Source organism: Danio aesculapii, chromosome 17 (genome assembly GCF_903798145.1).
Source record: "Danio aesculapii chromosome 17, fDanAes4.1, whole genome shotgun sequence".
Taxonomy (NCBI): Eukaryota; Metazoa; Chordata; class Actinopteri; order Cypriniformes; family Danionidae; genus Danio; species Danio aesculapii.
The window spans coordinates 22,943,946-22,962,128 of NC_079451.1; the positions used below are offsets into that span (position 1 = coordinate 22,943,946).

General features: G+C 35.1%; 1 protein-coding gene across 1 annotated transcript in view; it reads left to right on the forward strand.

Moving 5' to 3' along the window:
* The window catches only part of ush2a (Usher syndrome 2A (autosomal recessive, mild)), a 445,979-nt gene that overhangs the window by 195,282 nt on the left and 232,514 nt on the right, over nucleotides 1-18,183 (forward strand). The window contains 3 exon segments of the mRNA XM_056477496.1: nucleotides 7,668-7,815; nucleotides 13,258-13,409; nucleotides 15,702-15,849. Coding sequence (XP_056333471.1) covers nucleotides 7,668-7,815; nucleotides 13,258-13,409; nucleotides 15,702-15,849 — 448 coding nt within the window.

Sequence of the window (18,183 nt, forward strand, 5' to 3'; positions counted from 1 at the left end):
ACGACCCCTGATTTAAAACTTTTATTCCCATGTAATGGTAATATGTTGGGCCTAGGGGACGTTGGAAGGTTGCGCTCTTGGTGATGTCAGTGCGCTCACGCTTTGGCTTGGCAAACTACACATCAGAGACGCGACAGGCTTAGCTGCTGTGGCGCTTTCCATACAGTCTCCCAAAAGTCTGTTTAATAACAGACACACGTTGAAGTTCCCATATGAAGGGGAACGTCCTGGTTACGTACGTAACCCACGTTCCCCGAATAGGGAACGGAGACGTGTGTCTCCACTGCCACAGCACCTGAGTCTCCAGCTGGGAGCTGAGCGATCGGCTCTTCAGCAGGCAAATTCTGATGAGCTGGCTCCAGCAGCTGACTGATATAGCCCTAATTGGCTCATCAGTTTCAGCTGTGGAGCTAAGCTCCGCCAATTCAATTGGCATTCATTGGCCCGTTTTCTTATCTTCAGATGTGATTGGTCGTCTAAAGCACTCCCAAAAGTCTGTTTAATAACAGACACACGTCTCCGTTCCCTATTCGGGGAACGTGGGTTACGTACGTAACCAGGACGTTTTAAATACTTGTCAATAGAAAAAGAGACTTTTTTTCACAGTGTAGTTACAGCATTAACCAGCAGGGGTTGATGGGGGCTGAGCTAACCAGCAAAACCCTGACCCTTTTGAGCTGCAACATCTCTCTCTCACTCTCTTACTCATCTACGAGCTGCCTCAACAGCCTTCATTCAATTATGCCCATTTCAGCTATTGAAGAAGGAAAAAAATACAAGCCCTTTCTTTTTATTCTCCTGCTACCTCTGTATTAATGGCAGTGGAGAGCTTGTGATCTCTGTAAGTCATTTATTAAAAAGATGTATATGACCCAATTTGTCTCATCACCGATTTTCATAACTTCATTATGTATCTGCTCTATCCTGACGGCAGCGCCTCAGAGGGAAACTCACCTTATTTATTGTCTTCATCCGCCAAGAGGGGGAAATGGTTATTGCTTTATTTCCATTGGATATTTCAATTTGAATAGGACGAGGAGCTGCAATGATGATAGAGGGAGAAGGAGAGAAAGGCAGCATTGTAATTTGACATTACAGATGATATCTCTCTCCCTCTCTCCTTTTTTTTTCTCTCAGGGTCTAATTGTGGATACAGTGCCTTTGAAAGGTATTGCCTTGTTAGCAGAATCGTAATAGGAGAGGGTGAAGGATCATATGTGTTCAATACTCTTTTGTTGTGTTGCGATTTGCCTGTGAGAAAGGTTGCGAGACCCCGGACTGCAGGATATGCACAAACCGAATATCAGCAGAAACACGCGGCATGAAAGTATGCGGCACCTTGAATAAATGAGTAGAGGAAAAAACGCTCTCAGTACAGCATTAACTCCTCACCACCTTTACGCTGCTATATGAACGAAAAAAAAAAGATTTAAACATTATGCTGATGTTGTTTTGAGAGAAATGAAAGTATGGAATGTATGGGTTTAACTGAATGGAGAAAATCATTTAGATTCATTTAAAAAGAGTTCATAAAAATATTGATATTTATTTAATAAAGGACATTTTGAAATTTTATTTTCTTTCAAAATACATAGAAATGTGCATGCCCACAATGTAAAAAGACCCAATTGGGGAATAAATAAATAAATAAATAATAATGATAATTATTATTATAATAATAATTATTATTATTATGTATTGTTGTTATGTTTATTATTGTGATGTTTATCATTAATATTTTATTTTATTTTATTTATTTATTATTATATTTACGACGCAGTGGCGCAGTAGGTAGTGCTGTCGCCTCACAGCAAGAAGGTCACTGGTTCGAGCCTCTGCTGGGTCAGTTGGCATTTCTGTGTGAAGTTTGCATGTTCTCCCTGCATTCATGTGGGTTTCCTCTGGGTGCTCTGGTTTCCCCCACAGTCCAAAGACATGTGGTACAGGTGAATTGGGTAGGCTAAATTCTCCGTAGTGTATGTGTGTGAATGAGGTGTTTCCCAGAGATGGGTTGCTGCTGGAAGGGCATCCGCTGCGTAAAAGATGTTCTGGATAAGTTGGCGGTTCATTCCGCTGTGGTGACCCCAGATTAATAAAGGGACTAAGCCAAAAAGAAAATCAATGAATGAATAAATTAATGTTAATATTTATTTTAAATGCTTGTTTTAGTTAACAACGCATAAACTGATTTTAACAAGTGAAAACGTATTGTATTAAGTAATATCTAAATAGCTAACCTAACTTGAAAAGTCGAAAAGTAAATGAATAAATGATTATTATGTTTATTGTTAATAATAATAATATTATTATTATTATTATTATTATTATTATTATTATTATTATTATTATTATTATTATTATTGGTTGTGTTGTTGTTGTTGATAATTACTATGTATTATTATTTAAAATAATAATGCCTATTAAGTTGTTATATCTTTTTCTTTGTCTTTCTTTTTTTAATATTCATTCATTTTTTTTATGTGTATCAAAAACAAATATACTACTAATAAAGTTTTCTTTGTTTAATAAGTATTATAAGTACATAATCCTATATTAATAATAATATAACCAAGCTTATCTATTATGGAATGAAACACCCTTATGGCCATTCTTGTTTGTCATTGAAAAGGCCATAAAATGTATTACAATGTCAAAATTATGTAGTAGTAGTAGTAGTCATAGTAATAATAATAATAATAATAATAATAATGATAATAATAATAATAATAATAATAATAATAATGATAATAATAATAATAATAATAATAATAATGATAATGATAATAATAAAAAGTAAATTTTCTTTCTTTAAATTGAAAACATATTTACAATTATTTGTATTCTTATTTACTTTTAATATGCAATATTGACATTATTTCCACAGTTTGCTTAAAAAAAAAAAAAAATGTTTGCTTTCTTCAAGCATTGTAATTGATGAAAATGTCATATAATTAATAATATAACCTACCGCATATCAATTATGCAATGAAACGTCTTAATGGCCGCTGTCGTTTGCAATTTAAAATGCATTTTAATTTATGCCTAAAGTAAATTAATCACAATAATGAATAAGGTCACCTGCGGGTGTGTTTGCTCCGTGCGGACCAGGAGACTCTTGCGCTCTGTACTAAATTAAGGAAACAAAGAGGGTCGGAGAAACATCGGGTCAAACTCATTGTACTCAGAGGCTTGATGATTCCTCTCATCACACAGGAGGTTACTGTCCTATTTCCCTGCTAAAACAACAAAGATGATTTAAGCTCATGTCGGAGTTTTGACACCATTACCTTCAGCAGGGACATTGTCTCCTCTAGTCATTGAACTGTTTAAAGTGTTTGAAAATGCAGACTAAAGTGTCATTCAGTTCTGACAGAGATATAAGAGATATTTTATATAAATAGTTATTTGAGTGTCAGTCAAATATACTGTAGGAGGGGCGAAAAAAATCATCTCGGCACTTAATGTCGACTTTTACTGACATTAGTGTTTTTATTAAATATAAAAAAAAGTAAGTTTTTTTTCTTTCACCTTTTTTTGCTTAAAAATAAGTTAATGTTGGGTGGCGCAGTGAGAAACCTCACAGTAAGAAGGTTGCTGGTTCGAGCCTCGGCTGGGTCAGTGTGGAGTTCTGTGTGGAGTTTGTATGTTTTCCCCATGTTGCTGTAGGTGAATAGGGTAATCTAAATTGGTCGTAGTGTATGTTTGTGAATGAGAGTGTATGGGTGTTTCCCAGTGATGGGTTGCAGCTGGAAGGGCATCCGTTTCATTAAACATAAGGCTGGATAAGTTGGTGGTTCATTCCGCTGTGGCGACCCCAGATTAATAAAATGACTAAGCCGAAAAGAAAATCAATGAATGAATAAGTTAATGTTAATATTTATTTTAAATGCTTGTTTTAGTTAACAAATAAACTGCATAAACAAATAAACTGCATAAACATAAACTGATTTTAACATAAACTGAGAACGCAGCAGCACGAGTGGTCTTTGATGAACCCAAAAGAGCACATGTCACTCCGCTACTCACCCGTTTACACTGGCTGCCAGTTGCTGCCCGCATCAAATTCAAAGCTCTGATGTTTGCTTACAAAGTGACCTCTAGCTGTGCTCCTTCGTATCTGCTCTCACTTCTGCAGATATATGTGCCCTCCAGAAACTTGCGTTCTGTGAATGAACGTCGCCTCGTTGTTCCATCCCAAAGAGGGAAGAAATCACTTTCCCGAACTCTTACATTCAATCTGCCCAGTTGGTGGAATGAACTCCCTAACTACATCAGAACAGCAGAGTCACTTGCTGTCTTCAAGAAACGACTAAAAACGCAACTGTTTAGTCTCCACTTTCTCTCCTAATCTGCAATTGCCTCTCTGGCTATACCACTAACTGTGCCCTCTTTCTCTCTCTCTCTCTCTCTCTCTCTCTCTCTCTCTCTCTCTCTCTCTCTCTCTCTCTCTCTCTCTCTCTCTCTCTCTCTCTCTCTCTCTCTCTCTCTCTCTCTCTCTCTCTCTCTCTCTCTCTCTCTCTCTCTCTCTCTCTCTCTCTCTCTCTCTCTCTCTCAAAAAAAAAAAAAAAAAAAAATTTCTACTAATGTTTTGCTTCTTAGACTTTACACACCTGAAACTTGTCTAGCGCTTGTTCACTGCTGCTCTTATAGTTGTGTAAATTGCTTCCTTGTCCTCATTTGTAAGTCGCTTTGGATAAAAGCGTCTGCTAAATGACTAAATGTAAATGTAAATGTAAATGATTTCAACAAGTGAAAACGAATTGTATCTAGGTAATATCTAAATAGCTAACCTAATTTTAAAATTCGAAATATTAATAAAAACTATAACAGTTACTTGGTGACTTCATGGCTATGTACATTTTTACATTTCAATTAATTGAATTTATTACATTTTTATTTAATTTAAAATCAGATCATTTTGCATAACAATTTACTAAAACCAACAAAATTTTAAATGTAAAAATTCAAATTATTAATAAACAATAGTTATTTAGTGACTTCATAAAATACACAGTTATATTAAATTTTAATTTAATTAACTTACATTTAATTTAATTACATTTTATTTAAAATCAACATAAACATTTTAAACAACAATTGTGCTAAAACAACCTAGATAAATAAATAAAAAACTCAGTTGCTGCATCCAAAATCGCATACTTCCATACTATATAGTATGCTAAAAACAGCATACGAGCTGAGTAGTATGTCCGAATTTATAGAATTTGAAAAAGTATGTGAGACGTTCCTACTACTACCGTCGATATTCTGAGGTGCGCATCCTATGCACGCTGTGCTATCCCATGATGCCCCGCGAGAGAATTCATGAATAGGAGTGAAGGGACACAACTCATGCGGGTAGGTCATGTTATCATGACAAAATGGCATACAGTATGTATGTCCGAGTTCCATTCATACTGCTCACGTTCATACTGTATTGAACATATTTTTCTAACAGTGGTGACAGCAGAGTGGTACGTTTCAATTCAAATGCAGTACCTACTTTGCAGTTTCGGATGCAGCCAATGACTTCATACAACACACAGGAACTTTCAAAAAAAAAAAAATTATGTAATTAAAATCCATAGGTTTTGTTTTTGAAATTTCTTAAAACTTTCAGTGCAAAAAAACTACAATTATTAATAAAAACCACCATAGTTACTCAGTGACTTAATATAAATGCTATGACTTAATATCATACTCCACCGCTTATTTGAAAGTTCAGTTTTGTCCGAAATATACTCAACGAACAAACAAAGCACGCACAAAGCGGAAAAAACGCACATATTTCTGTCTGTGTTTAGCTCAGTTTCTCCTCTCAGTCGTCCTGTTTGATCCCTTAGCAGATAACAGTGTCCTCTGCTCTAAATTTAGCCATCAGAAAGTCAAGCGGTGGAGTGAAACGCTCGCCCAGCAGCTCTCTGATCGGGTGTTTCTGGGACAGGGGTGATGTGTCGGGTCTCAGACTGTGTGTTTTTGTGTCTGGTGGTCTTCAGGTGGGCTGCTCCAGTGGAGGTGAACGGCCTGCTGGAGTTCTACACGCTGCACCAGTGGGCTTTGGGAGAAGAGCCGCTCATCGTCTATAACAGCTCTGAGCTTTTCCAGGATTATACAGTGCGGAACCTCGTCCCTGGATCCACGTACCTATTTCAGATAGCAGTGTGTATCACCACGCGCACACACACAAAACATGCTTAAGTTTATGTCATTGAGCCTTTATTTCATTTTCTATCTATCTATCTATCTATCTATCTATCTATCTATCTATCTATCTATCTATCTATCTATCTATCTATCTATCTATCTATCTATCTATCTATCTATCTATCTATCTATCTATCTATCTATCTATCTATCTATCTATCTATCTATCTATCTATCTATCTATCTATCTATCTATCTATCTAATATTAGTAATGCATTTTATTTATAGTGTGCTTTTCTCAGACCCAAAGCGCTAGGTAAACAAGGCAAACAGTAACAAAGCAGAGCAATAAAAAACAGTAAAAACACCCCAATAAGACAATAAAATGTGAACAAAAAAATTGAATGATTAAATTGACAAAAAGAATCAACCTAAATTAAAAGCAACGGTAAAAAGGTGAGTCCTGAAAAGTTAATGCTGATGGGTAGACCAAACTATAACTTAATTGAACTGTACGAAAAAGCTCTACCACCCATGGTCTTAAGTTTACAGTGTGGCTGATACAAGGTGAGTCCAGATGCAGAACGACGACTGTAGGTGGGAGTGGCGAGAGTTACCAGGTCACAAATGTAGTCAGGTGCATCAGATATCAAATATAAAATATATTGAAACTTTGAAACTGCATTACTCAAACCGATTCAAACAATAAATAACTAGTTCATATTATTTATTGTTTTTAAATCAAACAAAAAAACAATTTTTATATAATTTTATATATTTGTTATATAAAATGTGTATTATTTTAATTACATTGCTCTTAAATAAAATATATGCTTCTTATCATACCTTGTCAAAAATTTGTATTTTTGTGTTTGTTTATTTTAAGACACATTGAAACATTAAATATAAATATGTTTGAAGCTTCACTCATCTCTTTATTTGCATTCAACTGGACATATAACTGTGCACAGTTAGCAAACAGATTCTCTATTTATTGTTATTATTATTATTATTATTATTTTTTATTATTATTATCATTATTGTTATTATTATTATTTTTTGATACAATGTGGAAAATGGTAAAATGTCTTTAATATTGTATACATAAATAAACTTTTGCCTATATTATTTCCACACATTTTTGACCAGACAGCATACATTATCATACCGTCAGTGTTTTTATAATTTCTATTCATATAAATGTAATAATCATTCAATTAGAGCATATAAAAATAACCTTTCGTTATCCATTTATATATTTACTGTTTAGATTTTGTTTTGTGTGTAGAATTTAGCTTTTAACAAAATATCCCAGTTTTCTCTTGATGAAATGTCCTAAATGCAGAGTTCGAATCTAGAGTTGAAATGTCTTTGAATGAATTAGCCAGATACATTAGCCATACACATTTCTGAAGCTATTTAGATTTTATTAATAATATTATTATTAATATTATTAATATTATTATTATTATTATTATTATTATATGTTTGTATGTTTATGTTTGACCACTGTGTCCTGCAGGCGTGCACAGGCGGCGGCTGCACCCTCAGTGACCCCAGCACAGCCCGCACCGAGGAGAGCTCACCGGAGGAAGTGCCTGCCCCAAACATCCTGTCCCTCTCTCCACATTCCCTCCACCTGTCCTGGACCCCCCCGCGCAAACCCAACGGTGAGTGGGGTTAAAACTAGCACCCGGCAGAGGTGAATTCATATTCCAAATAGGCGTTTAGTTAAGGGTGCTTCATGTTTAATGATGGGTTCGCACATAGAGAAGGAAGAGCAGCACTTTGTGTAGCGGAGCAGGAGAGAGAGAGAGAGAGAGAGAAAAGGAGGACGCTGGGTTTTAAGTGGATGAAAAGTGCTCCCTTTTGACTGATGCTGTGAACTGCAGCTTTAGCGGCGGCTGACAGGGCCGTTCAGTTCATTCGGCGGATGAGGGACAACACTGCAGACTAACGGGTTTGAGAGGAGATTAGAATTGCTTTGGTGAATGTTAAATAGCATAAAAAGAAGATTGGTTGTTTTATTTGTTTGATTAAAGTGTTCAATATTTTATATAAACAAAGGTTTAGTTTTTATGTGGTACGGAATATATTGAAGGATTTGTTTTTTGTAATCTTGTGATTTTTTTTATTGTGAATTCTGATTGGATATTTTAAATATATAGTCTGTTGATAATTTATTTAAATATTTTGTTGACTTTAAAAGTGAAGGCTAAGTGAAGGGGATCAGATATGCGCTGATCAGATATGATTTGATATGTTTTTTTATACTTATGTGTGGTAAAAATTGTTTATTTCACATTTTATTTATTTTATAAATAAATAAATAAATAAATAAATATATATATATATATATATATATATATATATATATATATATATATATATATATATATATATATATATGCATATATATATATATATGCATATTTTATAAATCATTTTTATCCTAATAGACACATTAGGATAGTACAACCTAGTATTGTTATGATAGTGCTCAGTTAGACATTAGTAAGTACATGACACAACTGGCTGAACATCACACTTAATACTATTTGTTTATTTTACATATGGTGTTTTCACTTTTTTCACATATTTATAAAAAAAATCTTAGCTTTTTATTTTTATTTATATTTATTAATATTATTTATTTTACGTATGTTTTTAGAATTTGTTTTAAAAAACTAATAAAGAACTTTAAGATTTTAACATTTATTTTCAGTATTTATAAATATTGAAAAGGGGTGGTGCAGTGGGTAGCGCTGTCACCTCACAGCAAGAAGGTCGCTGGTTCTAGCTTCGGCTGGGTCAGTTGACATTTCTGTGTGGAGTTTGCATGTTCTCTCCGTGTTTGTGCGGGTTTCCTCCGGTTTCCCCCACAAAGCCAAAGTTATGCGCTATAGGTGAATTGGGTAGGCTAAATTGTCCGTAGTGTATGTGTGTGTGAATGAGTGTGTATAGATGTTTCCCAGTGATGGGTTGCAGCTGGAAGGGCATCCACTGCGTAAAACATATATATGCATATATGCTGGATAAGTCGGCAGTTCATTACGCTGTGGCGACCCCTGATTAATAAAGGGACTGTGCTGAAAAGAAAAAGATTAAATTAAATATTGAAAATCTAAAATCAAACAAAAATTTCTCAGGGGTAGCTTAAATAATGTGACGGTGCTCTTTGGGCAAGGGATTCATCAGAATAAACAGCAAAAATCAGTCCAACGTACTCGAAAGATGTGGAAAAATATTAAAAAGCCTTAAAAAAAATTAAAATCCTTAAAAAAAACATTAGCCATGTTAATAAAAATTTTTAAAGATTTTTTCCACATCTTTCGAGTGCCTTGGACTTACTTTTGCTGAAATATTGAAAACTTGAATATGTTTACTATCTTAAATAAAGTAAAATGAAAAAGTGAAAAATACAACAATTAATACACTGAATAATATGGATAGATTGTTTTTACGATCATTATAGAAAATACATTATAGTGTTTATTATCAAATGTCTTACCCATCTCAATCTGTGCTTAGTGTGCAATTATAGCTGTCACAAATTTATATACAAACAGTAATTAAAAACATTACACATTATAATGTATTTTATTAGTTTTTCACATATTCAAATACTACAATAAAACAACAAAAGCCTGCTCTTGCCTAAATATTTAAAAAACTATGTGAAAAGAAAATGTAATTTATTACAATTAACAGATGTTAAAAGGCATCTGTTTACATGACTATAAGAAAATATATGGGAAAATAATAAAGAATTTTTAAAATAATAATTAAAGAAAGTACAAAGCTTTTATGATGAAATGTGCTATCTATATCAAGCTTCAAGTATCATTATATAGATATTACAAATTGAAAAACAAACAATTAAAACTATTTTGCATAGTGTACTTACATTTTATGTTGTATATATTTGTTTTCCATGTTTCAGATATAAAAAAAAATTATTTGGTCTTGTTTCAACATATTTATACATTTGTATTGCATACCAAAAATGTGTAAACAATATAATTACCCAACATAGCTCACTCTACTATTTGCATGATTAAAACACACAATCAGTACAGATTTATAAACATCTAAAAATACCTCAAAACATGCTCAACAAGTGCATTGTTATAGAACTGTTACAAATATTTTAAAAACAACAATATATATGAAATTTACTGTATTTGAAGTGTTAGTTCAGGCCCAGTGCAGCTCTTCATGTCTGTTTCCTTGTGCACTGGGTCAAGCTGAGTCGTCCTTCTTGAACCTTTTAACCGAGCAGTCCATCTTGAGGGGTGTGTCCCGTGAGCAGCTATAAAGAGAGCAGGACCAGTATACGGCTGTGTTTACATCTTTTACAACACTCTTTCCCTAATGCTTGCCTTTAACAGAGGGCTTTAAACAAAATGGGCAGTTTACATCAGGGCATGTGAGGAAATCAGTGGAGCAAACAGTGTTTGGGTATAAAAATGTGTCCTGGAATAAGGATTCATGATGCAAGGGCAATTTTAGACCTCATATCAGGAGTGCAAGAATCATGCATGTGCTATTCGATGTTCAGGAACATTTAGAACATTTCCTATTATTGTATTTTGGCTACTTTTCATAGAATTTCCTTAACCTTTTTGAATCTGAGGGGGTTCTGGTGAAGTTTCAACATATGTACGGTTTTCAGTTTCCTAAAAATCTATCAATGGCTAAAATCTGATTGCCCTATTCAGCACAATAAGCAGCCTGTATGGACACATTTTTTTGTTTGGAAATTTTGTATAGATATTAAAAATAAGAACTTGATGTGGTCAACAAGAGTGTTTAGTACAAAATAATATGAAAATTATTGTAAGGCCCTATGTAAAATAGCATTAATGTCATTCATTAGTCCCTTTATTAATTTGGGGTCTCCACAGCTGAATAAACTGCCAACTTATCCAGCATATGTTTTACGCAGTGGATGCCCTTCCAGCTGCAACCCAACACTGAAAAACATCCATACACACTCATTGACACGCATACATTACGGACAATTTAGCTTTTTCAATTCACCTATAGCACCACACCCATCCAAACACTGAGAGAACACACAGAACTCCACACAGAAATGCCAACTGACCCAGCTGAGACTCGAACCTGCGACCTTCTTGATGTGAGGCGACACACACACACACATACAAATCTGACTTTGGCTGTCTTAAATGTTTTCCTTTTTTGTTTGATTTGTCTCCTGTAATTTCTATATTTAAAATTGAAGTGATTCTCACCTTGGAAGAACAACGACCTTTCCTCTAATGTGTCTGTTAGTATGGAAAATGACTGTGAAAATAAAAATAATAATTAAAAACATTACGCATTACAATCCAGTTCAATTAATTTAGTTTTCCACCTTGTCAAACACGGAGATAAAACCGCAAAAACTTGGACTTGTCTAATTATTAAACTATTCTGTGAAAAAACTCTCTTTAAATGCAGTTAAAAGCCATTAAAAGAAATCTGTTTGCACAACTAAAACACAATGAATAGGGGAAGTAATAAAGAAATTAGAATTTTATTCTAGAGCTTTTATTATGAAATGTATTATCCATAGTAAGACACGCTCAATGCATACCTGTCAACATTGGGATGTGAAAATAAAGGACAAGCCCACCATAAACAATCCCCAAATTACTAAATATGAGCTGTTTCATTGTAAATAAACAGTTAAACGTTCAGTAATATGTTTTATTATTATTTACAAGAGAAAAAAAAAATAGTATACATTATCAGCAAATAAATTAGCCAACAGTTTAACTTATTAAAATTCATAGCTTTTATAAAGAAATGGAATCAAGTTATCAAATCTCATTAATCTTTTCTTCATGTATAACTTACACATTCTGATTAAAGAGCAACGAAAGAATTTCTCATTTATTTAGATTTTTTGTTTGATTACATTAACAACAGGTGTCACTTTAAAAATGCACACATCTAACTTTAAAATGAAAGCCTTCGATTGCTTTCATAACTTTTTATGCTCATTTAGTACATATTTTTTTGTGTTTGAAAAAAATCACACCAACATCAACATATTTAGATGTTATTATTATTATTAGTTAAGTGTATATGTTTGTTCAAACACGCACCCAGACTTTCGTTCTGCTTCAAAACGCGTGTGCAGATTTCTATTGGGAAACAGCGTCTGTTTATCACTATGAAGCATGTCAGCTGACAGTCACGCACCGCTATATGACTGTTTTGAGGATTATTCAGGAGGGCGACGCCACCTGAAATAAAAGGGAAGGGAATCGCATTGTTTTTAGATTTATTTCAAAGTATGATTAATTATGATAGAAAGATTGTAAATGTACGTAAATTGATTGTTATCTCAGTCTTTTGTGTAATTCTGAAAAATAATAATGTCTTTCTGTTCCTGTTTAAGCATTAATAAAAAAAAAAATTTAATTAATTAATAAATAAAAATATATTTATTTCAAAGTGTTTTCATGCCCACAGTAAATAAAACGAAAGCACAGAACAGACTCACATTTAAGAGCTAGGGGGGTGTCCCCTGGTGGTTCGGTGGTATGGGTTGCTCATATTATTGCCACCCTTCATAGAAAGATTGAAAATATGGGAGAAATACGGGAAAATACCTTTACGGGATGATAGTGGGGTAAAACTGTAAAATACAGGAGAATCACGGGAAAAACAGGGGGGTTGACATGGATGGCTCAATGTATCATTATAAAACTTACAAATTGAAAAATGGATTCTGTGAATGTTTTTATTTCTGTGTCTGTAGTTTATTTAAATCATGGTACACAATAGAATCAAAATTTTAAAAAGGTTGTAAATATAGTATTTTTTTGTTTGTTTTTTACTGAACACAATACTATTTTAAATGTAGTATTTTGAAACCCTTGTTATTAGTGTCACCAGTGGCCAGTAAGTGAACTGCAGCCAGCAACTTATATATATTTTTTTCAATTACCCCTTAAAATTTGACAAATATATGTTGTAAATGTTAAGGCTCTGTAAGCAGTTTTGAATATGCAATAGGTTTACATGTCAAGCACAAGCTGTATTCCCTCATACGCTATCGGCCATATGCTAAACGTGCATTAATTTCCTCCACACAGGTGTGATTAGCAGCTATGGTCTTTGGATGGATGGCACGCTGGTGCAGAATTCGTCCCTGATGGCTTCGGAGGTGGGCGATCTGTCCCCGTGGAGCCTGCACAGTTTCCGCGTTCAGGCCTGCACGGCTCAGGGCTGCGCTCTGGGGCCCCTGGTGAGAGTCCACCACATTTACATTATGTTAATGCCTCCTCTGCGTGTCAGATGGCAGCTCAGCATCATAAAGGTGATCGATTCACTCTGTTCAATAAAGCACCTTCTGCTCACGCTTGACATTTGGTATAAATGCCACTCTGGGCTGGTTACTGCTTTGATGGGCTATATTTGGGCATTTTTCCAATATGTGTGCAATATTTAGTCAAATGGCCAGTTCTGCAGACACAGCAAAAGTTGGAGCAAGCAGCGAGAGGTTGAGTGGCTGTGGTGTGGCTGGATAAGACGTATCCCATCATTTAGTGGACAGATGGTGAGGAAAAAGTGCAGGCTGTGATTTTTTTAATTGTTTTTATTATTATTAAAATAAGAATTCGTCATGCTTTCTCAACGTATTTAGTTCAATACAGTGAGCTTAATCAAAGGCTTAATGCAACATTTCCACCCAATGTACTAGTTATGATAATGGTATTTACATACAAAAATATTTGTTTCTTTTGTTTGTTTTTGACAGATGGCCATTTTGCTTACTAAGGCTGCTTTTTTATTCCATTTAATTTGTATTTTTTATTTCATTTAAAAATTTGCAAAGACAATAGCATTGTAAAATATTACAAAATAATTGTTGTTTGTTTCATTTGGTGCTCAAGGAACATGTTTTATATGTTTTTTAACCTTGCTCTATTTGTTTTTTGTAAATTTTTTAGTTTTTATTTGCTGAATTAAAAAGTTTACAATAACTTAAAGGGCACCTATGGTAAAAAATCTACTTTTCAAGCTGTTTGAACAGACATATGTGCATGTATGGTGTATAGACTGTCATATTGGGGTGATATAAGCACACCCAGTGCTTTTTTTTTCAATTTAACAACATAAAAAACGGTGGACCAATTGGAGCTGTTTTCAAATCGACCGCAACTTTACGTAGGAGAGCGGTCCCCCCACCCACCAATATTGATTGACAGGCGCGTCATCATATCCTCAGTTTGTTAATTCACGTCTGCCATTTTCAGCGTGAGTCGAAGCAATATCAATAAAGGAACACCCTAGCTCTATTTTTAGATGCAAGGCACATTGGGCTCAACACAAGAGCAATATTCTCCACATTATCGCTCTAATCAGAATTATTGGTTGTATCTTTAGGTAGGTTTGCAAACAAGTGTACTTCTCATTGAGTCTACCTTATACTTCAGCTGTTTGCATTTCTCGCGATCCCAGAAGCTCCCTGTGATCTTAACTAGCATGCGTTTTAGAATTCTAAACATAGGGTTCTATCAGGGTACACTCAAGTCGACGGCTGGGCACCGCGGACCGCTGCAGAAACCTGTTTAGAATTCAAAAATGCGTGGCGCGACGATTCGGGACACTTCATGTCTCTGCCGCGCCACAGAGAGTGTCTGGTGTGCCGTGTTGCGGCTTCGAGCGGCGCATCCGGTGCCTCAGTCAAAGTTAATTCAGGGTGCGTGGTTATTAGTTTCTGTGTACAAGCTCGGCACTTGAAACTAGCACACAGTTGACTGTAAAACTGTACAAAGACACAATTGATTTTGTACTCTCTGCTTGGTCTGTGTCAGAGTCGTACATGTACGACTGAATGGTGATCCTTTCTCTCTCCTTCTCCGTCTGCCTGTCTGTTGCAAACGCAGAGCGGGTGAGCTCATGGCCCCGCCCCCTTGTTACGTTGGCAGGAAGCCGAAACTAATTTACATGTGAAGCAACACACCCATAAATCAGCGAACTGTGGACACGCCCCCAACATGACACTTTTTAACACATTATAATAAAAAAATCTGAATTGTGTTTTAAACTGAACCTAAACTGGCACACTCAGAAGAACCATAATATTATTATTAAATCATAAAAAATAGGTAAACTATGTGCCCTTTAATTTAATGTTTTGCCAAATGTATGTGGATGTGTGGGTTTTGTTCTGTTCTGTTCTGTTCTGTTCTGTTTTTTGTTTTGTTTCATTTCGTTTTGTTTTTTGTTTTGTTTTGTTTCATCTTGTTTTTTGTTCTTAGTTTTGTGTTTTGTTTTGTTTTGTTTTGTTTTGTTTTGTTTTGTTTTGTTTTGTTTTGTTTTGTTTTGTTTTGTTCATTCCGCTGTGGCAACCCATGAGGCGAAGGAAAATGAATAGATAGATGGATAGATAGATAGATAGATAGATAGATAGATAGATAGATAGATAGATAGATAGATAGATAGATAGATAGATAGATAGATAGATACACAATAAGTATAGTGTATAGTGCTTTTTTTGGGACACCACTAATGTATATCTTTCGGTTCTCAGGTGGAAAGCAGGACTTTAGAGATGCCCCCCATTGGTCATGTGACCCTTGTTGTCTTCAGCGAAACGCCACATTCAGTACGAGCCAAGTGGGAGGCCCCCGCTGAACCCAACGGCAATCTAACCTACACAGTCCTCTTCACAGGGCCAGGTAAATCAAACTTAACTGCTCCCCATCGCTTCTCCACATCCCCCTCAGTTCCTCCGAGTCAACGCAACACTGCCTCCCTGCATGCTGCCCCTGCTCCTCGTATTGACTTCTGCTGTTTTCCCTTTGTTTGTTTACAAACAAAAATACTGAAAGGTCAGTGAACCTTAGCACACCCTGCCTGCGCGGTAATAGGCTTAAATGAATTGTTGTCGGCCTCCATTTTGCTCAGGCTGACTATAGCAGGCCGGAAGGGCTTCAGGAGGACACCCGCACTCATCACACGCTCTTCTCCTCTCATTCTTCACGGGATGAGAGCGGACAGGTTTGTTAAAAAGCGTAATGGCACGTTCAAAAGGAATCTCCCGATGCTCGGCTGGAGCTTCCCCTATGCTGGTTAGAGGATAAGCGCTTGCCGTAATGAGAGGGTGAGGGGTGCAAACACACGTTCTCTATGTGAATCTGTCAAGATCACCAATCTGCGGAAGTGCAGATACGAGTGCTTGTCAGACACATTATAAGTGTGCAGTCACATTGTAGAGTACATGCTAAACATGCATTCGTAATGTCTGTGCCATTGCATTTATAGCAGCAATGGCTGGTGCATATTGAACTGTAAGTGGCACAGGTTTGAATTCGACTTCAACATCTCCAAATCTCAAATATAGAAATATTTATACTGTTCAATATTTTAATTGATTGATTGATTGATTGATTGATTGATTGATTGATTGGTTGGTTGGTTGGTTGTATGGTTGGTTGGTTGATTGGTTGGTTGGTTGACTTAATTAATTTGGTTGGTTGGTTGGTGGTTGATTTGATTTGGTTTATTGATTGATTGATTGATTTAATTGATGTTTGATTGATTGATTGATTGATTGATTGATTAATTGCTTTGATTGATTTAGTGATTGGTTGGTTGGTTGATTGGTTGGTTGGTTGGTTGATTGGTTGGTTGATTGTTAGTTGGTTGGTTTGTTGGATTAATTGATTGATTGATTGATTGATTTAATTGGTGGTTAGTTGATTGTTGGTTGGTTTGTTGGTTGATTGATTGATTTGGTTGATTGATTTATTGTTTAATTGATTGATTGATTAATTTAATTGATTGATTGATTGATTGATTGATTGATTGATTGATTGATTAATTTGATTGATTGATTGATTGATTGATTGATTGATTGATTGATTTAATGGTTGATTGATTGATTGATTGATTGATTGATTGATTGATTGATTGATTGATTGATTGATTGATTGATTGATTGATTGATTGATTGATTGATTGATTGATTGATTGATTGATTGATTGATTGATTGATTGATTGTAACGATTTACATGTCCAAGGTTTTTTTCTACTATCAAACATTAAATTGTTCTCAATAAAAAATGTTCGGTGAGCAGCAAATCAGCACATTAGAATGGGTTTTGAGGGACATGTGATGTGACACTGAAGGCTGGAGTAATGTTTGAAACAATATTTAATATTTTAATATTTGTCCTGACAAGAATAGATTAAAGTGTATTAAAATAATAAAGTTGCTTCCCAATTCTGAGGTTTTGATCACTTCGTTCAAATCCTGAAAGACTACTATTTTGAACTGCAGTGTATAATAAAAAGAGCTTATTTACAGTGGAACCTTTTAAATATATTGCTCTATATAGGGACGGTTTGATCTTTTTTTTTTTTAAGATTACATTTGCATTCATGTACTATCAGTATGTGAATGAACTGAGTATAATGCTGAACTCTGTGTTCCTCATTCTTTCTCTCGTTTATCCTGCTGGTAGGCTTCCAAAACTGTGTGTATTCCTGGTCAAAGTCCAGCCAGTCTCAGATGAAAAGACTGACCTGCACCTCTATGTGTCAGCACTTCTTTTTGTCTGCCAGGCCAATAGAATAGATTGTCTCTGTCCATTAATCAAGAGTTCATCTGTACAGCTTACAGATTCTTCACATTTAATCCTGCCAACAGCCGTGTGTGTGTTACAGTACTGTATGTGTGCTTCACTATAGTCCACCTAAATGAATACATTGACATTTTTATACCGCATAATCATCCACGATCAGCAAATTATAACCTGTAATGTGCTTGTTTGTTAAAAAACACCAAAACAGAGGTTGATTTACAGAGTGCTATATTACTCTGTCAGCGTCTAATTAAGCTGAGCTCACCTGATCGTTAATATTTGCAAGAGATCGCTTACAAAGCAATCAGCCGGCCACTTTGATGGACGCTGGCTTTACCGTGTATACACTTCTGCTGTTTGTATGGATAAATAAGAATCAAATTTGTCAGAGATTTGCCATTCAGCTGTCTTTATTTCCCCTCTTT